The sequence below is a fragment of the Poeciliopsis prolifica genome, unplaced genomic scaffold (assembly GCF_027474105.1).
Source record: "Poeciliopsis prolifica strain line A6 unplaced genomic scaffold, Auburn_PproV2 SCAFFOLD213, whole genome shotgun sequence".
Classification (NCBI taxonomy): domain Eukaryota; kingdom Metazoa; phylum Chordata; class Actinopteri; order Cyprinodontiformes; family Poeciliidae; genus Poeciliopsis; species Poeciliopsis prolifica.
The window spans coordinates 117891-145112 of NW_026562588.1; the positions used below are offsets into that span (position 1 = coordinate 117891).

Below are 27222 nucleotides of genomic sequence, written 5' to 3' on the forward strand. Positions count from 1 at the left end.
TCTTTTTTTTATTTTGAAAACGAGACTTTACATTTTAAAAGTCTTATTTGTGAAAGAAAGCGTCTCAATGTAATTTTTTTCACCGCACCTTCAGCTGTGGATGGAGTGATGAGCAGCGTATCGGTTTGGGAATAAAACTTGCCGTGCGTCGCCGTGACCCATCCGTGGAGTCGTCGGTCGGACAGAAACCCTTTTGGTCTGTCATGGTCCCAAAACTCCCAGAGAGTTTGCTTGGAAAACCATGGAGCACCGAAAGAGACTCTTCTGTTACATTGTCATCGCGGCACAGCTCTGTTTTGGTTCAGCACAAGTTCTCAGAATTGGTAAGCGCAACACCTGTTTACGCACTGGACAGAATCAGAAACAAGTTGCAAGTGTGTCCGAGTTTTCATATTTAATATAAGAAATGGTTTGTGATGCTGCTCAGTGTCTCTCTCCATCGTTAGTGAACTGAAACAATCTCACTTTCAGATGTTTGTGTGCCTATAGCCTGAGAGACTGAGTTCATTGTCCCTTGATGTCAACATAAATCAATGTTGACATCAAGGGATGTGTACAGATTAAAATACGTGGAGATATGAAGTGCACGAAGAAATTTAAACCGCTAAAAGTGCAGGTTTAAGGAAGCCCATTTTCCGTTTTACACATAGTAGATATTTCGAAAGTGATTTGAAGAGAGTCCCACTGTTGTGGTAAATGAAGTTGTCCTCCAATGGCATTTTTGGAATTGGTTAGTATGGCTGCAGGGTCTCTGGTCAAATGGATGACAAGCAATGGTAAGTGGTAAATGGACTGAACTTATATAGCGCTTTTCCAGTCATTTTGACCACTCAAAGCGCTTTACACTAGAGTCACATTCACCCATCCGCACACACATTCATACACCGATACGCAGACCGGCAGGCAATTTGGGGTTAAGTGCCTCTGCAGAGGCAAGGCAGCTAACCTACAACCTTCTGATTGCAAGACGACAACTCTGCCACACGGCCACAGTCGCCCACTGGTTTCTTCCTCATATAAGTTTACACTGAAATTCTGATCTCATTTAACCATCTCAATTCAGTGATAAAGGAAAGGCTTTCTTCTGTGTTTTGTTAAAAATGTGTATTGCTTCAGAATATCCCCAATAAAGAACTGGGAATTGTTCATGTTAAGTTAATTTCTAAACACAATTTGAGATTAATGAAATAAATTGGAATATATTAGGGGACGAATGGGGGAATGAAAGAAGGGACTCTCAAAGTAAGAACTACGACTTCCTTCAACTTTATTCTTTCATCATGTTTTAACACTTTTTTAACTTGTCTGACAATGCCTTAAAATATTTGGTTTGAACATTTATGCCATCATAAAATCACTAAACTTCTTGCTACACAAGCAGCTGAAACTAAGACTTATATCATTACTTATATTTTATTGCTTCAGTACACCTGTGATAATTCTCAATCCTACTATCATCATACCTGTAGATAAAAAGAATCAACAAAAAGCCCAAACTGGAGAAACATTATCTCTCTTGGTTGTGCTAGTTAAAAGCCTATAAGTAGCTTCTTGTTTCATTTGTACAAAATGAAAATACTTTACATTTATAAATGTGATATTGAAATACTTTTACAAAAGTACCATAATCTCAATGTTGCAAGAAATCTCAATTGAAAAGTATGGATTAGGATTATGTTGACAAAAATGTAGCAGAAATTGTACTGCTTTTTAGAAGTTGGAGCTATGCATTTTCAGTATTTATGGATGGTCAGAAGATTCTGTATTTTAGTTTGATCAAGTCATAACACTGTGAATTTGAGCAAGGCACAAGGGAACTTTTACTATGAACACATAAATCAATACCAGTTTTGAATATCTGAGGACATCTGGAAGAAAATAAGTTGATACCATGTGATCTTGCTGTGCTAGATCTTTTTGGCATGACAGTATTTGTGAATTTGTGGCAATGTCCATCTGCACTTGCAGAGGATTTATGATGTGGGGTTTAACTGTGGGTCTCATATTAATATTCAGGGCTGTTCTGGAGCAATCCGTTCAGCTTCAGCTATTCAGCTCAGATCCTTTGAACAACACAAGTCTAGAAGTTTTCAACTCCAACACATTTGCATAACACAGTCAGTATGTTGTTTGCATATGAAGATTTGCAGAACTGCAGTTTCTCAAGACACATTGTTTTCAACAAAATCAGTTAGCAGCAAAAGTCGTTGCATGCATATATACTGTACACACACAACAAAAACTATCTACTATTTTACTTTGTTTTTTTCTCAAGAAATTTAGGTGAGCTTTTAGGTTGACAGTTATTACATTTTGCAATACTTTGCAAATTTTGGTGCAGGATGTGTACAGAGTTTTATTTCAGTGTTGCTTCCCTCAGTAATGAGGTCATTCATTATACTGATAGTAATCCAGGCCTTATAAAAAGAGAGTTACAGAATGCAACTAAATTGCTCAAATGCCCTTATTTATTTGTGTTTAAAGCTCTACAAGATGAGACATCACTTGCGATTTGCAGTAAGAGTTCAGAGGAAACAGCAAATTGAAGCCATTTCTGTTTTAAACAAGAGATGCTCTAATAAACCAACCAGAGATTGAAACCAAGCAGTTTTCCTTTGAAAATGTCATTCTCAGTGATCCTCAGAGGAAGATAAAGCTAGTATAAGAAGAAGTGTGGAATTGACAATGCATAATATCTGAACTGGATGTGTTACTATAGCATTATCCTCAAAATGACAATGGCAGACAACACAGTGCAGCAATCATGTTCAATGGAAACCATATATATAATCTTTTTTACTCTTTAGTTTTAAATTCTGTTGCCAGCTGGCCTTATAAAATATACATCATCACTATCACTCCCACAACCTGCAAAGCTAACTTGCAAGGTGATTTTTAAAAAATCGTTACTTTCACAAAGATTTTTTTGAATATATACAAAAAGCTTTATATTATATTACTACATAATATTATGCAGTGGTTTTATTATATTATAAGAGAATTGCATTTGCAGTCTTATCCAGTAGCAATAGGAAAAAAGTGCTTTGAATTTTAATGTGTGACACAGTGCTGACCATATATGCATGTTATATTTTTATCTCTCTAGGCAATGCAAAACAAGATTATTTGTATAGCACAATTCAGACACAGCAGACTATAAAGAAAGAACAGGGATAAAAAAGATCAACATTTCCTTTGATTTCTGGCATAAATGTTGATAATGAACATCTGCTTAAGACCTGATTCAAATGAAAGACTCGAGGCTATGAAAATAGTAAACAGTATTTCCCAGTCCCCTTGGACACTGAAATTATTACACTTCTTTCTGTTTTAGTCTCTCATTCTTTCTAATTGTTTTCTACATTTTGAGGAGTATTTTTGCTTTCTTTGAACAGCAATATAAAAATCATTGTTTTTTTTTTCTCATATATATTCACTACTCCCCTGTTGCTACCTAACCGGAGCAATCTACCTGGCTTCTTCAGAGAGGCACTGATGTTAATAGTGTGGTTGCCAGATATCACCCAATATGCAAATGAATGTCTGGAACCACTTAATTTTGTGATTTCCATGCACACACACTGGCGTAGTAGCCTCAGGAGATAAGTGGATAAACATACAATCAGTGATGAGGTTACATAGTAATGGGTAAGAAAATAGGACTTCTAACATTTAAATGTAATTCTTACATGTGTACTTAACACCTGATTCATATAAGTAACACATCATGGAGAACTTATGTTTCTGGTCTCGCTGGCTTGTTTCTTTTAATGAAAATTGAATACAGAGCATGCAGTTCATAAAAAGTATCATGCAACAATTCCTTTTTGTTGTTTTTATTTAACTGTCATACCAGCCCTAAATACAAATAGATGACAAAATAAATTATTTCAAATAATTAATGTTAAGACATGGTTTAAAAATATGAGGCATAGAACAATCTGGAATTCTCAAATAGCATCTTTTTGTCATACCGCAAATACTTACATTGTCACAAATGAATGTTAAAACTTTAAAGCCAAAAGAAAAATAAAAAAAAAATCAATAACTTCCAGGAAAAAGCAATCATGTACAATTTAGCCATTTTCTGACATCTTTGTGCATCTTCACTGTGTGTGACTTTTATGCAAATATATCACCTGCAAATCACATACACGTGCTAAAAGCTATTTTTTGAGTCCTCAGGGTCCTCGGAAACATTAACATCCATTTGCAATGTATTTTATGCCAGATGGTTGTGTGCCCTTGTGGCAAATTATTTCTCATTATTTTGGAGTTGAATGAAAGCTTTTTAGTACTCTGAGCTGCATTAATTTATTTGTTGGCATAAAGTCCTCCATTTTAGAGGTAACTGCAGCCGTTACAGACCACAGTACAGACAAAGCTGTTCCACAAGAACGGGATGACAAATGAACTCATGTCATATCTAATTATCTGTCATTAAATACTGAAGTAGAAGATGGATGAGGTGAGGTTATGCATGCTTACAAACAGAGACAAACATCTTCATCTTATGTTGAATGGATCGATTGGCTCTGCCTTTTTTGTTTGATGTGGCAGACAAAAGACCCATCCATCTTTCTGTACAGTACACATTTCTGTAAGCTCCTTCTTTAATTACTTTAATGCTGTATGCTGACCAGTGACACTACAATTTACATAAATTTAGAAATGATTTCTTTGTATCATTAATTGATCACCCAAATCTCCATCCGCCCATGACACGCCCCACACTGCTGCCCCAACAAACAATGCAAGGAGACAAAAATGTTTCACTTTTAAATGAATATAGTTAAACCTGAATATTCTACGCATTCTTCCACCTGTCTGATTTCTTCCACCCATCTGAAATTGAGTCATAAAGCTTCAAGATGGACACCTAGACATTCCTCTACATTCCAATTCTCTCCTGGACATTATGGAGACAAGAAGTTCCCGGGCAAGAATATGTATGTATACTAATAGTCCCTTCAATGAGTTTTAGATACTTCCTAGATTTCCTTCTAATGGGGTGTGTGCAGAAAACCTATCAATGTAGGCTCCTGGGAAGTATCTTAATGATGTACCTAAATGAATCCTTTGGTTGCAAAGTAATTCTGTAGCTCCTCCTAACTCATCCCAGAAGACCAAGATCAAATTTACTCAACTCAAACTTCACAGGGTTTATGTCAAAAACAACCTAGGAACTTAAAAGAGCAATATCAGCAAGATTATTCTACTCTATATGCAAAAGTATTGTGCACAAATAGTGATCAAAATACATTATTTCAATAAAATAAAATAAAATAATACACTGACCTAAAGAAATTCTACAACAGATTTCAAACAAAATTATTGTCATCTATCAGTCCTCGAATGCTTGCTAATATTTTTTTTAAAGGCTTTGGGATTCTTGTGAACCACAATGAGAGTCATTGTTCACAACATGGACAAACACGGGACAGGACTCAACCTTCCCAGGTTTGGCTGGCATTCAAAAATACTCTGATAACTCATCCAGGATGCTGCAAAAAAAAAAAAAATAATAATAATCCAGAACAATATCTGCAGGCCATACTTGGCTCAGGTTGAGTTATTATTCATGGTTCTACAAGAAAGAAACTGTGCAAAAAATGGCTCCATGGGAAAGTTTCAAGGTGAGAACCACTGATGACTGAAAAAGAACAAAAGGCTCATTTCACTTTTGACAAAATATCTCTTGATTTTCAAAAAATGGCTAGACAAAAGTGAAAGTGTTTGGAGGTTGAATGTCTCATTAATTCTGACATACAGCTCGCAGAGCTTCTAAAACGACCATCATGCTGACATTTAAGATGGGCATGGTGATTGTAGTGTGATGATCTGGGGCTGCTGTCCTGCTGCAGGGCCTGATTCAGCTGTCATAATTAATGAAACTAACCAGAAAGAACTTTGTTCTTGTTCTTGACTTAAGCTTTTGATCAGAAAATACTAAAGGGAAAGAGGCTGGCCATTGGTTTGTGATCATAAGCTCAAACATACCATAGTCAAAGCCTGGGGTTCAACAATATTGAGCCATGACCTTATATAGGCCCTTCATGCTTGAAACCCTCCAGTGTAGCTGAATTGAAAGTATCCCTCAAAGAATGATGGACCAAAAATCCTGCTCAGCAATGTAAAAGATTTACAACCAATCATTGTAAAAGGCTTTCTAATTCTTTTTAAGCATTTGCAAGTCCAAGGCATCTTATGTCACTAGTTTAGTCTGCTTTCTTTTGGCTTTATGTGTGGTACACATACAAGTAGCTTGGCATGTTGTAAATTCCTGAAAATGAAAACTCTTTGTTGTCAAAATAATTAAGAGCTCTGTTTTCAAAGACAATGAAGGACAGTCATGGTTCTCATTGGTCTTTGCTGTAGAAAGCAGTTTCTTCAAGCTGCAGCCATTGTCAGGGACAGTCCCCTGTGATTTCACTGGTGGGTTTAAAGCTGTCTGAGTTTATTGAATAGTTGTGAGATGGGGCAGTCATTACCTTTTCTTCTGTGCTATTCATCATCAGGAGTTAGTGAAAAAGAGGAAACATTCATAAGTTGAAAAAGACTTAATTAAACAGAACAAATTGTTAGAAATTAGATTCAATGAAGCCCTTCATCTGCATTCTAAAACTGCTCTAAAAAATTGTTAAAGACTGACAATTACTGATGCGTTCTGACTCATCTGACAAAGTCTGTTTTGAAACTGAACAATAAGCTGTTAGTCTTTTCATTTCTTCCCTTTAGCATGATAGGTGCAATTATGCTACCACCATTTCATGTGGCCTTTGAATCCTCGCTTCACATTTTTTGCACCAGGATGACAGGATGCAGATGAGGAGTTTGTATGCGATTTCACAAGTCTGACTTAACAGGGTTGTTTCTTCAAAGTATGCTGACAGCCACGCCATGCAACTGCAGCTGGATGTAGCCTTGAATCCTCTTACTGTAAAAGCCAGAGAAGTGTGGCTTATTTTTGCACTTTAGACCTCTCTGGCTTTAAATAGTTGGAATAACTACTTTTATGCAATGAGAAAGCAAAGAGAAATGTGCATTTTGTTGTTATAAGTCATAATAAACATTAGTTTTACACTTATAACAACACATATTAATAAGTGTAGCTATGGCTATTGGTCGTACAAAAAGCATTACTGACAGATTGCCAGAAAGTCTCATTTGCTGTTTGTCATAAGTCATATAGTGGATTCAAAAACAAAAAAAGTGGATTCTGTGGACAAAATTTAACTTCTTACTTAGACAAAAAAATGGCAGAAGAAGTCTACCTTATTCTGGTTTAGGGCCTCTAATCCTACATTTACAGCCACTTGTACTTTGAAATAATTCATGTCAAATCCTTTGAATATGTTAAAAAAGATTCAAAGTCCAGAAATAAAACAAACCCCTTTGTCACTCCCCCACTCAGCACCTTCAAACTAACTTCAACAATGCACTAAAATAGTTTTAGTAAAATTAAAAAAACAGACAGTGTGCAATGTGTCATGCAGAGTGCTGCAAATGTCTATAATATTTGTGTGCATTGGGAATTTTTACATAACAGAGTTTAATTTATCATATCTGTGTCCAGGTGGCATTTTCGAGACCAGAGAAAGTGAGTTAGTGAGCATGGATGAGCTGGCTTTCAAGTTTGCTGTAAATAACATAAACCGCAATAAGACCTTGATGCCCAACGCTACTCTAACCTACGACATTCAGAGGATCAACGTCTTTGATGGCTTTGAGGCTTCTCGAAGAGGTATGCAATCATCTTTCGGTGACATGGAATAACCTTTTGCTGCATCTAAAATCCCAGTCTGAGTGAATGTGAGAACATAACAGCAGCATAGGCCACCACCTGCTGTATGTGGGACATACTGTATTTAAGACCCACAGATGATTTTCTTTCCTGGAATCTGTTGAGGAGCTGTGATTGTTTCAAATTTAGGATATCTTTAAATTTTGTTTGTGAAGATGGAAGATCACTAACAATCAAAAACATGAAAAAAAGGAGCGTTAAATAAAGGTACATCTCCCAAAAATTTTATTATCATAAAAGCAATTTTTCTCAAGTCAGTTCAAAAAGAGGAAGTTATATATTTCTTATTTCCTTACTCTGATACATTTCAAGCATTTATTTCCAATGAATATGATTAATAAATATGATGAATCCAGTTTATCAGAACAAAATGATTCAAAGTACTTTTTGTATTATTTTAAAGTCTGTTATTAGAAGCAAAATGAACCCTCAGTTATGCTATACTTCCTCGCTGGCAATATTTCAGCATCTAGTTTACACAATAGTGCAAAGTGTCACTACTATAACAAAAATCATTGTTTGTGTTAAGATCTGCACATACACAGATCTTAACACATACCTCTTTTTAAAACAATTATTTTACCTAAAAGTTTGTTTTGATGTTTTTTTTCCTCTTTTTCACCAGTGTGTGACCAGCTGGCTCTCGGGGTAGTGGCCGTGTTCGGACCCTCTCACAGCTCCTCAGTCAGTGCAGTGCAGTCCATCTGCAATGCTCTTGAAGTTCCTCACATACAGACTCGGTGGAAGCACCCCTCAGTGGACAACAAAGACACTTTTTTTATCAACCTATATCCTGAATATACAGCCATCGCCAGGGCCATTCTCGATGTGGTCACATTTTTTAAATGGAGGAAACTAACAGTGGTCTACGAAGACAGCACAGGTAAGGCCATTTGATCATGTGATCAAACGACTGTTATAACTGTTAACATATGTAAAATATCAGTCAGAAATTAACAACATTTTGCAAAATACTAGATATCTTTAACATAATGCTTCCTCAGGTTCAGCAGTTGGAAACAACTTACCCCTATTTTTGTGTTGTATTGTTTTTGTTCACTCTTAAGCCATAGTAGAAGCCTTAAGACCAAAATAAATCTGACGTAAGTAATTTTGAAAATAGGAAGTTCCTAGTTTTGCATAAGTACTCTTCAAAATTTTAAGAAGAAACATTCGAGAGGAGGAAAAAAACATTACAATTTTGTATTATGTATGGATCATATTTGCAAGTGATTTAGTTCAATTCAACGTATTTACATTTCATTTATAAACTTTCATTCCCAGATTTTGTGTTCTGAAAAAAAATCTGATGCATACATCGTGTAATGGTCCATACAGTCACTGTTTCAGCACTGTGTGTGGATAATACAGATAATTATAAAGAACAAAAGGGCCAGACACAGATGCTTTGTTCCGTGAAGAGTCCCAAGCCACGTTGAAATTCCCATAAAAAATACTAAATTTATAATTATTAAAATTCTTGTTACTTTAGGTCTGATGCGGATGCAGGAGTTGATTAAGGCTCCGGCTAAATTAAACTTGAAGATCAGGATACGGCAGCTCACCCCCGGCAACCAAGATGCTCGGCCGCTACTAAAGGAACTGAAGAAAGACAGAGAGTTTTTTATTATCTTTGACTGTTCTTACCGCACAGCTTCAGAACTTCTAAAACAGGTCAGTGACGCCACTTTTATTACTTTATATCCCCTTTCTATTTCAGTTTTATGACACACATTTCCTTCCTTTGACAATGCTACATTCAATAAAAAAAATTTAACAGCATATTATAATAAAGTAATAAATCATGCAGAAGCTATTTCATGTATTCACTGTCCCTCCCTTAATTTTATTTTTGAATGATAGTAATAAAGGACGTAAGCAACTTCTCGTAGCATTTCAAAAAGATTTTATTTCATATTTCACAGACCTTTAACTGATTGCGCTGAACTCTTTTACTCAATGCTTCTGAATTTTAATTTTAATGACTTTACCTGTCTTTATTGAGTTTAGAACCCTGATGAAAACTAATGAGGCAGAAAGTTTGATTTCTGCATTCATGTCATATCCATTTCAGTATTAATGTTTTTAAAGTTGAGCTTATTTTAAATTTACATAAAATGTAAGAAAATCAAAGTGTTGTATTTATTTAGTTATTTAATTATTTATTCACTCTTTAATTCACCTATAAAGAGATATATAAATGATGTTTCCATTATTATTTCCAGCTTTCGTCTATGGGAATGATGACAGAATACTACCATTTTTTCTTCACAACTTTGGTGAGATGGTTACAGACTGTTTTGTTTTTTGACTGAGAAATTTGGTTAATTGACTAGAGAACAAAAATTACTACAGATCACTTTTGTCCTCTCCTTGCAGTGTACTCAGATTTTCTTCGTTCCTCTGATTTTCATCTGCTCTTTACTCGGCAGGATTTGTTCGTTCTGGACCTGGAACCCTATCGTTACAGTGGGGTCAACATGACTGGTTTCAGACTACTTAACTTTGATGATCCATGGGTAGCTTCGACCATTGACAAATGGGCTTCGGACAGAGTACAGGCTCCTAAACAGGAGAGTGGTCTGTTGGAAGGAGTCATGACAGTAAGTCTTGGTCCAAAGCTAGTGATGCCAGATGATGATCTGACAATATGTAAACACAGTTGATTAAACATTTTATTTTTTTGATTAAAAAGTGATAAATCAAGCAGAACATTTTCTAACTTAAATACAGATGTTTTCTGCTTCCTCTTGGATGCAGATCAAAAAATATATCAAGGATTTATGTTCATTAATTGTTTCAGCATCTGAATAAATGTATCACATGTCATCAGAATTATGAAATCAAAAATACCCTTTAATTCACAATATTAATGAGGAAGAATTAAGATATTCTATTTAATGTTTTGTATTCTATTAAGTAATGGCAATAATGACTTATTTTTAATTTTCTCTCAGGAAAAGCTATTGCTTTGCAAATAAGCAACAAATAATAACTTTTGTTGCTAACTGAATAAAAAATATATAAAAGAATATGTAGTCTTACTGTGGGAAAATTTACCTCATAAAATATGTCACAAATGTTGATTGAAATTCTTTTAGTTAAATGCTTTCTGTGACATTATTCTGAGGAAAGTTTGGTTCTCTCCTTAATGTAAAATTATTTCAGCCATGAGCTATATTAAAGGGTTTCTTTCATGCACTGCCTGTTTCAAGTCAACTTCTTAATTCTCAGACTGTCCATGGGGGTTTATTGATATGTTTTGAGTCCAGGTCTGCTTCAGCTTTAAGTTTTTGACAGTCGGGCTCACATTTCCTTCAGCATCCTCTGAAACACCATATGTTTTATGGAGGAGTCTATAATGTGAGCTGGTCAGGTTTTGCTTGAGGTAAACACTGCCAGGTCATTATGTTTCCAACTCCATTGCCAAAAACAGTTGTTTTCTCATTTAATAAGTATCTGTTAGATATATGGATATTCTAGAATATAAATAGTTTTATAGAATTTACCAAAACCTTCACAAAAATGACTGAAAGTCAATGATATGTATTTCTGTAGATTAAAAATCTGATGTCAGTTGGGAAGTGAGACTTGAAAGACTTCTTCACAGTGAGTTTCTAAAAGGTGTGTACCTTTGCAACATTATCTTGCAAAACAGGAACCATCTCTATTCAAACTACACAAGTAGAATGACAACTGTAAATATGGTCACAAACACATCTGATTGGATTAAAAAAGTTACACAAGCAATGATGGACAAAGTAAACCAATAAGAAAAAAAAACAAAATCCACACTGCTTAGTGGTTCACTTTCTGTGCAGTTCCATCTAATTTTAATTTTACAAAATCTACAGCCAGTAGTCACTGAAAATGATGCTTCTAAATAATAAAAAAGTAAAAGCATATATTTTCTGTATGTTCTCTATAGACAGATGCAGCCTTGATGTTTGATGCTGTGTACATGGTTGCTGTTGCGTCGCAGCGGGCCACTCAAATGACCGTCAGCTCACTGCAGTGTCACCGCCACAAACCCTGGCGCTTTGGACCTCGCTTTATGAACCTGTTCAAGGAGGTAAGGGTCAGAAAATGATCCACATTAAGGAGCTAAGAACCCTGTGCCGCTTACTGTTAGCTTTATTCCCATACAGTTTTCAAGATTTGCAGGGTCTGTTTTCAAAGAACAGCCCAGGCACAAGATCATTCTTTACATTTATACTGCCAAAGCTTTAGATTTCAATTGCATACAAATTTAATATCAGGAGAGGTGATATATTTTGTTGGTCCCTTCTATATGAAAGCAGTCAATATGAAAATACATGCCTTTCATATACTAAGAGGTTGAGATCCTGTGGCCTATAGCCCAGCTGTCTGACTGAATGCCCTACAGACAGAAATGAACCCTTTGATGCTCAAATAGTTTGATCTCTTTAAGTCTTAAATCCAGTTGAGGACTGATGCCTGCCTGGGAGGGAGAATGTTATCACTCCAACCCCTTACTTGGATTTTCTTCTTAACGGTGTTTTTTTTTTCTGTTTGAATTTTCTTATTTAGCCTGTAGTTTTATTTACTGGTGTTTGAAACACTCATTCTCCTGTGCTATTCATTATTTAATAATAGACTGTCTGATTGCAAGAGCAGCTAGAATAATACTTAACATCATGCTTTGTTAACACTACAATAAGTGAGAGTTCTCTTTACTTTGGATATTTTACTGCACAATGTTTAATGTGTTTTTGACTGAAGTTAACTTTTTATTTTACCTTGAAAGGCGATCTTTTATCAGTCAGAATATCCTCAGAGGACCCTTGAAATATGAATAATATCTTGTGATTTAAATGGTAACAATTGCAGAGAGATATTTTTCCAAATTACTTTTTCACATGCCCTTTGTAAAAACTTTAAGTTAAAGTTAATAATATATGAAAAGAAAGAATAACAGGGACATAATAAAAATGCTGTAATTTGATTTATTCCTGTATTGAACCCTCAATTTAAATGCTGAATATATTGTACTTGAAGGAGCTCATAAAGTAAGGGTTAAAAAAGAGGAAAGAAATACCACTCACTCAACATTCAGGAGAGCAAAGGGCAATAGGAAAGCAGGAAAATAGTTGTGCAATAATTGTAACTGAAAATTCAGTAAATCATCTTTTTATATATGTTAATTATAATTCATTCTTTAAAATAAAATAAGTAAACAAATAAGAATTTTAGTTAGTATTGGTTTAGTCTTTGAGTAATGACTTTCCTCTTATCACTGTTCCACAAAGGCCAGATGTGTGAAGTACAGTATTAGTAAAACACTTGCTGTCACTAAACTCCACTATTTCCACAAAGCTCTTCCTTGGAGCTGCAGTCCCCATCAGAGCTTTTGCCTTACAGATGACCTTTCACCTCCCCTCACAGCTCCTCTAGACTGGCAGCATGTAGCAAACACCTGGTGGAACTGAGTGTCTGCTGAGCTTAACAAACTAATTGATTAATGATCAAAGTATGATCAATGACAAAATATGTTCTCTCACATTAGGATTTAGGATTTCAGGATTTTATTGATCAATGTATATCAGTAACCTACATATTGGAAATGATTTCTGTCTTTATGTTTTTTGATTGTACCCACTCTGACAGTCATTGTGACTGTGTCATTAAATGACTCATATTCAAGGCATATATTATCTCCCTGCTTTAGCAACGTCCTGTTACTTTTACATAGTGCAATGTGTGTGTGCTTAAAAACAGTGTGTGGAGCACATGGGAACTATTTATCTTTTTAGCGATAATAAACTTAGGTTCTGTCAAGTCCTACAACATTATTTTCCCTTTAATTCTCTCACATTGTGTCTAAACTAGGCAAATGAGCTTCTGAGGAGTTTGTAGGTTTAATAATTCCATAAAAACAAATCTATTGATTCATTCTATTGGGCCATTTGACTGTAATGAAGTGCGAGCCATAATCAAATCAAGGAATACTCTATTTTTATATGTGACTTTGTGTCCGTCTCATTCTGAGAGTGAATTATCAGAGTATCTCATGCACTCTCCACACATTCAAAGAACTTAGACACTGATGCTCTTTCTTTTTCTTTCTTTGTCTCTTTTTTCAGGCACAGTGGGATGGACTGACAGGGCACATTGTACTTAATAAGACAGATGGCCTAAGGAGAGACTTTGATTTGGACATTATCAGCCTCCAAGAAGACGGCACTGCCAGAGTGAGTACAGCCGCCTGAAGAGCAGGCTATTACACAAACATTGTGTCTATATTTGGTGGGTGACTGAAAGACATGTTTTTGACACTGTAAATTTGCAGAGACATGATTAATATTAATGTTGTACCAACTGACTGTTTCTTTCCATGCTGTCTGTGGTTTATGTTGCTTTCTTCACATTTTCGAAAGGGTGTTGTGGAGGGCACAAGTCGCCTCACAAAAAGGTGGATCAAGGTTTGTTCTGTGCCCTGTTTGGTTGAAGCTTTTTGTTGTTGTTTTTTCCCAGACCTTTCTGTGTTTTTCATTCCATATGCCACCCACCTCTTCTGTTACCTGCCTTGTCAACTCTGTTACCCTTCAATGATTTTGTGTACAGCTATGCTATGTTTGACTTTTCAGCTTTTATGCGCTTTGGGTGCTGGTTCTGATTGATATGACAAGCATCAAAACTTTTTCTCAGTACTGGTAACTTTAGAAGGAAGGACAGACAAAAGAAAATAGGAAAATAGGAAGGAAAGAAAGCAAGCAAGGAAGAAAGCAAGAACGAAAGTGAGATAACTAAAAATAAAATGCTGTAAATTTACTATCAAGTTTATCTAAATCCTCTTTCCTTTATTATATGCTAACATATAAATGGCCATCCAAAGCAAATTTGATGATGGTTTAAAGGGTGACCAAATTGAACTTGCTAAAAGTCCTATGCAGTTTTTGAGAATCTAGTTGTTTCAAGACTGTAGAAGTTTGCTGTTATAATTTCTAGCCAGCAGTTAACCTAATCCTTTGGGACCCAAAAATATATGTTTATGCTAAATTGAGAGTTACTTCGGTGAAGGATCACAATTTAAAAATTCTAAAATATCTCCTTAAGTTTAAATGACCTCAAATACACCTTATAGTACTTTTTAAAACATTTGAGCCAAAGAACAGATGTTCAACCAGTCCATCCTCTTAGACAGCTTGTGCACAAAGTTCCCTACTCCATCTGTCTCAGTTTTCAGAAAGGCAGCTATGTGGACAGTCATCAGCTGTCAAGTTCCAGAGGCCGTGATTTATGTTGCAGTTTAATTTTACTCTGCCCTTTTTAACTTTTAACACTAATCCTTAGAGCCTCGTTACTATGTGGAATACACATCTCATAAAACACCTGACTTCATGGTTATGAAATGGAATTATCAGTTCATTGCAGTTGGGATGGTTTTTGGGTGCTAGTGTGCTAGACACACTTTGAAGAGGTGGAAAAGAATAAAAGTAAGAAATAAAGTAATTTCCTTCAAAGTTGTTGACTCCTATGGAAATTTTTCTCTTTTTTTCTGCCTCCAGCCTCTTTTTTGGCTCGGCTTAGTATCCTCCTAATCTTTGGTAATGGTTTTCCAGTGTGATTTGGTTCTGAGTACGAAAGAGCTTTAGGGTTCTTAGCATTTTTCTTAAAGCACACGAGGAAGAGAAAGTCAGTTTCTATAACAGTGTTTATTGGAAGCCACTCTGGTACACATGATAAATTTGCAATGCTATATACAGCAAACCCATGACTCAGGCTTTAAGGGAAGAAAGCAACTGAATGAGTGACAAAAAATATATTCTAGCAATTTGAGTTGGTCAGATTTGTGAAATAATCTGAAATGGACGAGTTTCTCTAGAACTTGCTGAGATATTAATCCTTTAATTCTAGAAATGTCCTCCAGGTGACAAAAGGCCAATTTTGCAACTGTCTTTGTGTGGCTCTGCAGGCTCATGTTTGAGTCCATCATTACACCCAGATTTTGGTCCTGATCCCTAGTTTCTAGCTATAATAACTAGTATATACTAGCAGCTATTACTATCTAACACACTATCAAGTATCAAACACATAGCTGCCCACAATGCTGCCTTTCTGAATGAGTTTTATCTAGAAAACTACACAGTGTTGTAGATACTACTATCCACAGTAGTGGGCTGACTTTATAATTCTTTAGATTAAAAGATAATTACTACAATTCTTTTGTATATTTCAGCTAGATACTGAACAGCTCAATCTAAATAGAGATTAAATTGGTCTTAGGTGGACTGTATTTGTTTATTTATAATGATGAATTGGAAGCACTGGATTTCACTCTTGTGGAATGCATATTACTGTTTTATGATTTTTATGAAAATATTTTGACTGTTAATATGTTAAAATGTGTGTTGGTCCACATACCTTAAAGTATGTGGTTTTAAAAGTTGTGGAAAGTTTCAAGACAAATTTGTACTCATGTTAATTTAATAATTTCATCAATTACATGCACCAATCTGTTCTTGTCTTCTGCAAAGTTCATAGTTTATTAACTTCCACTCAGAATACTGTGGTAAAAATATATAGTGATTTCAGAACTAATGCAGATTTCTATAGTTTTTATGGGTTAATGTAATCGGACAAATTCTATTAAAGAGTGAAGTAATTTTTTTGGAAATGAAATTCCAGTACAGATTTTGAAGTTTTAAAAGACTGCGCTATCTTTTAAGCTCAGTTTAAAACAGTCTGAGCCAGTGATGCATTCACCGCTCATCATCCTCTTTGCAGTGATTGACAGAACAGGCTATTGTTCCAGAATAAAATCATTGTTTTGTTTAGAGAGTTTAACGCCAGAAGAGAAAGGCTTGTCATTGCCAGTTCTTATTAACAGTGATGCATAATAAGTTAATGCGCTTAACTTTACTGCCTCACTGTCATGAGCTCCCATGACCCTTTGCTCTTAAACACTGAGAAGATTTGAGAGGTTGAAAATCCATCTGACAGATGCCTGTTTTAATCTGATAACTGTTGGGATTAAACTGCCTGGTGTGGCCAACCTCATTCACACGCACTGGGATTGTGTGGAGAACAGATTTCTTATTGCCCTTATTGCCTCTGAACCCGTCTGACTCTGCTGCCTGTGTTTCATTCATGTCTCCCTGTTGGTGTCAATCCCTGAATGTTACATCCAAACTGAGCTTTGTGTGTATGGTTTCAAAATATGAATTTAGAATTATATATATTTACAGTGTAAAAAAAGCAAAAGTTTTTTCACTTTACTTCAGCGATAGCAAATAGGTATTTTGACTACATTGCTAATTAACTCTTACAAGAGCACACATAGTTTTAGGGCCTTTCAGAAACAAGGAGTGGTAAGTGGTAAATTTATACATTTTGAACACAAGTAATGGATTAACAAGTTTAAAATATTTATTCATTTGTTCGGATGAGTTAAGGAGAAGCTTTAAAACGTCTTAGACTGTCTCAGCTATTACGCACGGCATTTTGTTTCTCATACAGTAACACTGAAGATGAAAGAATATGTAATTTTTTAAATGTCAAATCAAAAACTAGTTGGTAGAAAATGATGTATAACTGGATTTTCCCAATACAAAGGACAAATAAAAACAGTTTGTGAATTATCATATAGGTTGAGTGTATGCAACTTCTGATTTTCTCTGTATAGATGCATGTTTGTGCTAATGAAATAAAAAATTATGCTCTCAATTTTTGTTTTCAAAACTCATTGATTTTTTTTCAACTGGATCACTAAAAGATCAGATGGTTTTAATTCACAAGACAAGAATTTTATTTATTGGTTTACCTGTGGGGCGATGGGAGAATGTCTGAATGTAGGCCATTCACCAAAGCACTTGGAATTACTTCTCTATGTTAATATCCTCTGTTGTCAAGTACATAAAAGTTTCTGCACTTTGGAAAAAATCATTAGTGCTCAGCCAAGTAAAGGTAAATTTTTTAGGACAATGAATTAGGGAGAAAGTTGAAAAGGAGGCAGAAGTGTTAGATCTCTTTACCTCCACTTTTCTTTTAATTTTTCACTTCACCGAGTTAGAAAATATGATTAATGTACAGTTCACTGAAGCAGCTTCCAGTTTCCTCTTTAGCCTTGAAAACAAATAAAATGTTTTTATTTTTCACCAATGAATGAGAAAATCAGCTGGTTTATTCCCTTTAAAGATGCAGGTGTTAGTGATCACATAACACCCTCATTCAGGTTCTTACAGTTTATTCAACAAGTCTCTGCTAGATTTATGTCTTTCTTGATTGCTGAGTAGAGCAGGTGTCACATGTACCATGTTTCGATTAAAGCAGCAGATGTTATTTTTTGAGTCTGAAATCCTGTTTGTGGTTCCAGGTGGCTGTGTGGAACTCATACAGGGGGATGAAACTAATGGAGAAGACCAACCGGGAAAAGAATACCAATGTGACAGACTCTCTGGCTAACAGGACTCTGATTGTAACAACCATACAGGTGAGAAGATGGGTTCATAACAGAACATGACAGTAAGAAGAAGGAGGATTTTAAAAAGATAGAGAGGATCATTTAATACTCATCCAAATGTAATTCCTGTATGTGTTGCCAGTGTCTTCAGACAAAAATTCAAGATGTACAATAGTTAATTTCATATAAATACTGCCATAAAAACTATTTGCAGAGTAAGGTTTATTTTTTCATTTAATTTTTTAAAGGAAAATCCTTATGTGATGGTAAAAAAGTCTGAAAAGGAGCTGGTTGGAAACGACCGTTATGAGGGATACTGCATGGACCTATTGAAGGAGCTCTCCAACATTTTGGGTTTTACATATGAAGTCCGGTTGGTGGGTGATGGGAAGTATGGAGCTCAGAATGATAAGGGAGAATGGAACGGGATGGTCCGGGAGCTAATCGACCATGTGAGTGAAAAGAAGTTTGTTGTGACTTTCACTGCTCTGCATTACTAGTTTTTTATTCTTTTCTTTAAAATGAATCTCTAAAAATGTTATTTTTTAACAACAGGTTGCAGATCTTGCTGTGGCTCCTTTGACTATCACTTATGTTCGAGAAAAAGTGATTGACTTTTCCAAGCCCTTCATGACTTTAGGAATCAGTATCTTGTACCGCAAACCCAACGGTACCAATCCAGGCGTGTTCTCCTTCCTCAACCCTCTGTCCCCGGACATCTGGATGTATGTGCTATTAGCCTGTACTGGGGTCAGCTGTGTGCTCTTTGTGATTGCAAGGTAAACCTCTAAACTGCTGCATGTGGTAATAATTTTTGCAATCATGACTTGGCAGATTTATGCATGTAAGATTAAGGTAGCAGCCATGTCTATTAGAATCTGAGCAATGTCAATGTTGTCAGTAGGTTTTGATGAAGGCCACAAGTTGGTTTCCCATTTCATCAATTTATGTTGGAGTCTTCACCTAACAGAGTCATCTCATCTAATCTTTAAAACATAACTGTTTGGTTCAAGGTTAACTGATAAAAAGATTGCTTGAAGTGATAATAATTTAACTGTCTGTAAAACATAACTTATGGCCTAACATATTGTGAATTGCTATGCACTATTTCTCTTTCACTTTTTGTCTTTCAGGTTTACACCATATGAATGGTACAACCCACATGCCTGCAATCCATCATCAACTTTGGTACAGAACAACTTCACATTGCTCAACAGTTTCTGGTTTGGCATTGGAGCGCTAATGCGACAAGGTTCAGATCTCCTGTTTTTGGTGTTTTTTAATCAGAAGAAGTGTGTGCTAAAGGGCAAGACATAAATTACAATTGTCATGTTTTAAGCATTGTGAGAGTTATGTTGAATAATTTGGACATTTTATTTACATAGGTATGAGATGCAGCAATAGATGACTAGCAATACACAAAACAACTAGTGTAAAAAGGCTGCACTGATAGCTTGTCAGTGCATCAGAGATATTTTTTGTTTAATTACATGCATTGTTTCTTTCTTTTGGGTATACAAAATACACTTTAACTTTCTTTATTTTTCTTGCAATGTCTCCAGGCTCAGAGGTGATGCCTAAGGCTTTGTCTACCCGTATAGTTGGGGGTATTTGGTGGTTTTTCACTTTAATTATTATATCCTCCTACACGGCCAATTTGGCAGCCTTCCTGACAGTTGAAAGAATGGATGCACCCATCGACTCTGCAGACGACCTCGCCAAACAAACAAGGATTGAATATGGGGCAGTGAGGGATGGATCCACAATGACATTCTTTAAGGCAAGTCTTGAGATTTTTTAATAATAAATGCTAAATGTTTTTACTTAAGAGAGGGAACAATTTTTAATTTTTTTTATTTTTTACATATTACATGTTAATGCTTCCATACTTGCATATTCAGGTGTAAATGTAGCATTAATCAACTTGGCTTTATCTCTTGGAAAAATGTTGCTCAGAGACTAAGACTGGTCTACTCTTTGGAAAACATGCAAAAATAAAGAACAGAGATATGACTCAAACCTTGTGAGAACCGTAATAGTGTCCTTCGGTAGAATTGTAACTAACTTGCGTCACAACATTCACCTCTCCTCACATGCTGTGGCTCAGTAGGTTGATTCATGCTGAGCTTTATCCTCCCAGATTGTAGCCAGTGATTATGGCTGCCTCTATGGGAGAAGCTGACTGGGTGGATGGCTTCAACAAATTGAATCAGCTGGGGAGATTTACCACACAGCTGTCCCATTTTCTCTGGCAGAGCAAGAAGAGACATTCACAATGAGCTATACACTTTGTAATTTTACAATTACTCACGTTTATGGCTACACATCAAATCTACTTAATCACATGCGGCATATACACTGCATGTGCAGCTAGAATAATTAATGAGCTTACTTAGATTTTCCATCAAATCTGTGTTTCTTTCCAGCTCACATTTCTTTTGATCTTTCAGAAATCAAAGATCTCCACCTATGAAAAGATGTGGGCTTTTATGAGCAGCAGGAAAACAGCTTTAGTAAAGAATAACAAGGAAGGCATCACCCGTGTACTGACAACTGATTATGCCATGCTGATGGAATCCACTAGCATCGAGTACATCAGCCAAAGAAACTGCAACCTCACACAAATCGGAGGGCTCATAGACTCCAAGGGCTATGGAGTAGGAACACCTATTGGTAAGAGGAGTCAAATCTGTGGGAAACTCCAAACTGTGACCATCTAACAGAGAATTAGAGTTATTTCAGGGCCACTGCAGTTGCCAAGATAAACAAGAATAAGAAATGCATATTGGTCAGTTCAACAAAACAGCACCAACCACATCAACAGTCAGTGTTGGAAAAGTTTAACTTGTTAATATCTGCCAGCATAACACTGTATTCCACTACTATAAACATTTTCATTTTGAGCCATTTTAAATGGCAAAAGTCAGCTAAAACAGGTGACATGCTTCTGAGAAGCTGTTGGCTTAATTAATTTCTAACAACTCCACAGTGAAATGACATATTTTTATAATGGATGAATCAACTGCAACCAATAACCAAAATGAAAAAGAGAATTATCATTTAGGAATAAGTCACTAAGAGGCAAGTCTGTTTATTAACTGATGAAACATTGTAATTGTTCATAGTGAAACAGATTTTACATCTTTGTTGACAAAGAGAGTTTTGACCAATTACCAGTACATCTTATAACCAGAGTTAGCATGTATCCTCTCTGTAATATTGCATGTTTTAAAAACAAAATGCTTCCAGTGTGGGGAGAAAGTATTTGCCCACTTACACAGTTAGATCAAGAATGATTTAAAAACTGTCACCTTTAGCTTTAATGAAATCTTAAGGTACACATATTGTCAAACTGAGTGCTGCTTGGACAAAGGTCATATGATCAGACAAGATAAAGATTGAGTTAAAAGGTCACATGGCAAGGAGTGTGTTTGGAATAAGTAGTTAAAGTAAGGTTTTCAAACATAAGAATGCTATTTAACAAGGTGGCAACATTATGATGTGGGGCCATTGCACAAAAGCCATGGATTAATGAAGAGGAAGGACTGCCTCTAAAATATTTTTTGACCTCAAACCAAGTAGATGGACTGAACTTTGACACAGCTGGGCAGCAATTCTAAACCCCAAATTGATTTAAAATGAATGAAGCGGGCTAACATTGAGCTTTTGGAATGACATAGTTAAAGCCCCGATGTCTGCTCTTGAACTCTCGTGGACTATGATCAAATTCCATTTTGTGCCATGAAACCATGAAATTTGAACCAACTTTGTCAAGAAGAGTGGCTATACCAGCAGCTATATCATAGATACTTCATAGAGGAAAGCAGCATAAATCCTAAAGGGGTTTGGAGTTTAATTCGAAAAAGACAGGAAAATACCAAAAGCCAAAGCTGAAAGATCTATTCTGAGTTTTCCTTTTCTCAGTAATCATTAGGAGGAATAAAGAAACAAGCCTTGCACAGTTTTACACACCTTCAAACACAGCTTTCATTCATGCCAGCATTCCTAGTTGATGAAGCAGTTAATTGTTGTGTGTTTGCTTCTCTCTTGCTTGTCTCCCTGCTGGAAAAGTACATGAGTGCTGAAAATAATGAGCACCACAGGATTAAATAAAACCTACTACTTTGTAATTCAGGCAGAAGTGAAAGCTGATCCCCAAACTTGATTTTGGAACTAATTTGGCCATACACAGGACTTCTATGCAAATCAGGTCTAAATAATGCTTATCACATAACAGTCAGAAATATTGTTTTAATGTGATGCTGTAAAGTGTGATTAAGAAAATAAAAGTGTTGAATATAAAAAGGTAAACAAAAATTTATAATGATCACTCTGTGAATATTGTGTCTTCTTTGACAGGCTCTCCCTACAGGGACAAAATCACAATCGCCATCCTCCAGCTGCAGGAGGAAGGGAAGCTACACATGATGAAGGAGAAGTGGTGGAGGGGCAATGGTTGTCCAGAGGAGGACAACAAGGAAGCCAATGCTTTGGGTGTGGAGAACATTGGTGGGATCTTCATTGTTCTGGCTGCTGGTTTAGTGCTGTCTGTTTTTGTGGCAATTGGAGAGTTCATCTACAAGGCCAGAAGGAATGCAGACATTGAGGAGGTGAGTGAAGGACCACATAACTGTTCATCTAAAGAATTCAAGAGTGAAAAGTAGCATTCAGATATGAAAGAATGATTTAAATTTTACAGTAGACAATTTAAATCATAAGGAATAAGAAATTGTATTTTCTTATACTTTTATTATTGATTATTTTTGGCATTTTAAAATCTGTTTTTTTTTTTATATTAGTTGCTCCTGCTGTGTGTGACATTTGTAAAAAAGAAAGAGGTTATCTGATTGTTCTTCATGATAAGTAAGGTTGGACTGAATAAAAGAAATCCAATCTAGAAATGTCAGAACTAACCAATCACTTCTCTTCATTTGAATTGAAATTTTAGATACACTGTATGAGGAGATGTATAACTTTTTTTTCTTAATGTCTTGCAATTACCAAATGTATTTCTATTTGCTAAATGCCACAGTCATTACTTTGAAACTTTTCTTTTTAGAGAATTATTTTGACCTTTTTTCCTTTTAAACTGAATGATTTAAATTATTATTTAGTTGTCCTTTCACAAGCTTCACACATTAGTTAGATTTGATATGCTTGCACACATTTTTTTCCAGCTCAGCCCATTTAACGTTTTATTTATGTGAAACCAAATAGTGATGAAAAAAATGTATATTTCTTATCACACTATGCATATTTCTTATGATACTATGCATATAATTACTTGGTTTCAACTCTATGTTGAAACTAACTCTAAGTAGCTGTATTTTACTTTTTTACTTTTTTTGTCACCAAACTCGCAAAATAATTTCAGCCTCATTTTTTTTTGTTTGGTTTAACTTTGTGTATTTCAACTTTTTTTTTAAATTATTTTGCTTTTATTTAAAAATCTCCATTGTCTTTTAAGTTTGTTTATCTTTTCTCCTCCATCCATTTTTATTTCCTTTTTTTTTGCATCAGGCCTTTTGTTTCTTTTACGGGATGCAGTCCCGACAGTTCCAACGCCGTGGCTCCACTTCCTCCTCTGGCAGCTCTTTATCAAATGATCTGGAGAGCGGCAGGCTACTGGGGGATGACACAGACTAGCCATGGCAGCTCATACACAACTCATACTCGCTGTAGACGATAGGTTTGTAAACCAGATGACCTTCTCTTTGCCCCGCATCATAATGTCCCATTATAACCTTACAGTCACATGCAACCACAACTTTACTGATTTGTGATTGTTTTTAACCCTTTTACCCTCAACACACTAATTAATTACTTATTTTTATTTTGCTTTGTTTTGTGAAAAACCCTCATGTGAGCTTTACTCTTTAATGTGTGCCTCAACATGTATAATGCTTTCCTGAATTCATTCCTCATTCTTATATTACAAGAACTCCATCTATCCACCTGTCAACTCTGACTAGCTTTCTGGACCCTGGTAGAAGAAAACAAACTCTCATCATAATGCTGTAACCACTGTATTTTATGGTGGGGATGATGCGCATTATTAGTCTGTCAAAAAGTAACATTTTAATCCTATCTGATCAAAGAACCTTCTTCCATATGTAAGCTGGACTCATTATGGGACACATAAGAAGTCATTGTCCCCCCTCCATTTACTCAGTCTGATAGGTGCACAGCCATGTATTGGTAGGTTTTCATTTACACCATATTTGTTCTGATTTCAGAAGATGGACTGAACAGTGCTTTGTGAGATGTTCTTCTCTTGGGACTTTCTTTTTCAAACTAACCCTGCTTTAAAGATCAGTTTATTCCCCTTTGTCTTTTTGATGTTGTTTGTTCACTAATGTTCTCAAAAATCCCCTTAAGGTCTTCTTAGAATAGTGGCTTTATACTGAAATTAAATTACATACAGGAGGACATTCTTTATTTATAACAATTTATAACTGTCTGAAGGCAGCTAGTTGCACTGGATTGCACTTAGGCATGAATCAAAAAGGATTGAACATGCATACATGCCACAGTATTCTGACTTTTATTTGCAAAAATGTCTAAAATGCTTGCAATCTCTTTCTTCCAATTCTGAATTATGTTCTACAATGGTTGTTATTTCTAACATAAACTCCAAATAAAGCATGAAATTGCTGGTGCTAAGTGACAATATATACAAAAAAACTAAAGGTGTATGAATACCTTTAGAAGGCACGCTGAGCTTTGGAGTTTTACTTAATATATTTTGTATTACATCGGTTCAACAACCTTTTTTCTCTAAAAGTAAATAGCAAAACTAAACCTGATAGCAGGTATAAGGTAAAATGAACCCTGCAAATAGAACTACTCATAAACTACATTAAACATGAGACATTCATTTGCAAGTGATGTAATTACAGAATAATAATTGCAGCTGAAGAATAATAACACACTGGGAGAGTGTCTGTGAACCTGAAAACTGTGTGTTCAATTTAATGGTTGCACAAGAACCTCAAAACATTATCTGAAGAATTTAGGATTCGAATAAAAGTTGGTTAGCTCTACAGAAACTAAAATGGCATACCAACGTAGAGTGAATGACAGACAGACAGCTAAACTGTTGTCATTGATGCACAACTTGAATAGTAAAATATGTTGAACCAAATATACAGAGGAAGAAAACTTAAAAATTATATGCTATGCACAGTAATAATTGAACTAAACTGGATAAAGAAAATCTACTATTCTTAAGAGTCTAAAACAAATATAATTCTAGAGAATGGTTAATAAATGGTTCAAACATTTTTTGTTTGTCTGATAGAAGATGAGTTTTCTTTACTGCAGCTACAAGTCGCTGGTATTCATGGAAAATCCCTAAAGATAGCATGTTTGGGAAGCCTTTGGCAAAGCCTACGGATGAAAGAAGGAAATCTTCTGTCGGCCTTGAACGTAAAGACAAACAGATGATAAAAGAAACACTTTGTGCCATGAATGATGATGTTTCACACACCAGCCAAAGAAGAATAAAACATAAAGAAAAGTACATAATTGAAGATTAATGTGTTTTTAATGGGATCTAATATTATCCAGCTTCAAATAAGCCTGAGGCTTTCCATCCCTTTGATCGTTTCAAATTATGACGAGATCATTAACTGGCTAATTGATTTGGGTTTGTTGATTTAAAATGTTGCACAGCAGATGCATATTTTGTGATGAGAAAACAAAAATCATGAGTCATTTAACTTTCATGTAGAAAGATAAAAAGTAAAAATTGATCAAGTCTTTTTCTTTATAATTGTCTACATGCTCACATTGAGCCACAACTTTAGTCTGGATTTAAATTAATAGGAGTTCATTACACATGTTGCATATCAAACAATATTATTATCATGGGTTGTTGTTATTGAAAAATCAATTAACATTAAAGAGCAATAAAATATTGTTTTTTTCTTGACAGTGTGTGTCTTTTAGTGCTGTGATGGAGGAGTTGGGTAGATCTCTGCAGTGTTACAAAGGTGTCCGGAGCAGGTCGCGACCTCAAAGTGCAACAAGGTCCCCCTGCATCTTCTGTCAACCAAAACGCTCTGCAAAAAGGGAGGGAGAAAGACGAGACTCCAGCGCTTGAGCCTTGGATCCAAAACTTGATGCAATTTACATCAGACTGAAGTCAACTTACTTTGTATCTTCTCTGAAATTTTTGTGAGGCACAAATTTAAAAATATATATATTTATATTTTTTTCATTCCCTTTACTTTAGATTGATCATTTGTGTGAAGCACTCTACTGTAGATGTAGTTTGCAGTATCATAGTCCTGTAAAAACATGTCAAATATTAAAAATTAAATCTCTTATATGTTGTTCATAGTCCTTCATCTTTAACTGTTAGCAGTTTGTAAAGTTAAATCTGCAAACTTTATAAAGTAACCCATGGTGAAAATGTGAAGCAGCTTTACTGAGTTTCAAAATAAATACTTTTTTGTTGTTTTTTTGCATTTTTGTTGAAATATGATTGTTTTTCTTGACAGTGATGTCTTTGCACAATACTTTATCTGCCAGTGTCCTGCAAAGTTCTTTACTGAGCCAAGCGCTGCCACGGAAAGCAGATAACGACTTCCAAAAAAAGACGGGAACACACCTGCTGTTTTATGTCCCGCTCCAACCAACATCACAGATATCCATGCAGAAACTTTCATACATTCACACAAAATGGAGGTCCACAATGCTGTGAGATGTTGAGAGGGAATGGTAAAAAGAGAGCTTCAAATGCAAGAAATTCTCAGCATCTTAAAACACAAAAAACAATCTCCTGTTCACCCGAAAGTACTGTAGCAGTTTTTTTTTTTTCTCATTTGTCAAATTTGAAAGCCTGAGGGGACGTCTTTTCTCCCTGCAGTCACAGCAGGTCCTATTGAATGTATGACGTCTGATGTGTTGAAAAGGTGAATACACCAGTGAGGAAGACTATTTCAGTTTCAAGCTTGCTGTACATGTCAAACACTATACAATATTGTTTCTA

General features: G+C 35.5%; 1 protein-coding gene across 3 annotated transcripts; it reads left to right on the forward strand.

Annotated features, from left to right (window-relative positions):
- On the forward strand, window positions 1–26698 carry LOC129356970 (glutamate receptor ionotropic, kainate 1-like). Of its 3 annotated transcripts, XM_055026506.1 has the most exons (18): window positions 1–323; window positions 7577–7744; window positions 8430–8687; window positions 9297–9478; window positions 10030–10083; window positions 10237–10407; window positions 11733–11876; window positions 13909–14016; window positions 14203–14247; window positions 18141–18257; window positions 18476–18679; window positions 18783–19006; window positions 19361–19479; window positions 19790–20007; window positions 20678–20900; window positions 22587–22837; window positions 23748–23916; window positions 26164–26275. In XM_055026506.1, exons 1-17 carry the CDS (start codon window positions 242–244, stop codon window positions 23871–23873), a joined length of 2694 nt encoding a protein of 897 aa, XP_054882481.1. In that variant the 5' UTR covers window positions 1–241; the 3' UTR covers window positions 23874–23916; window positions 26164–26275. The 3 variants fall into 3 exon arrangements, with proteins under 3 accessions (XP_054882481.1, XP_054882480.1, XP_054882482.1); XM_055026505.1 differs by lacking the exon at window positions 23748–23916 and having other exon boundaries at window positions 26164–26698; XM_055026507.1 differs by lacking the exons at window positions 14203–14247; window positions 23748–23916 and having other exon boundaries at window positions 26164–26698.
- The last annotated feature ends 524 nt before the right edge of the window (window positions 26699–27222 follow it).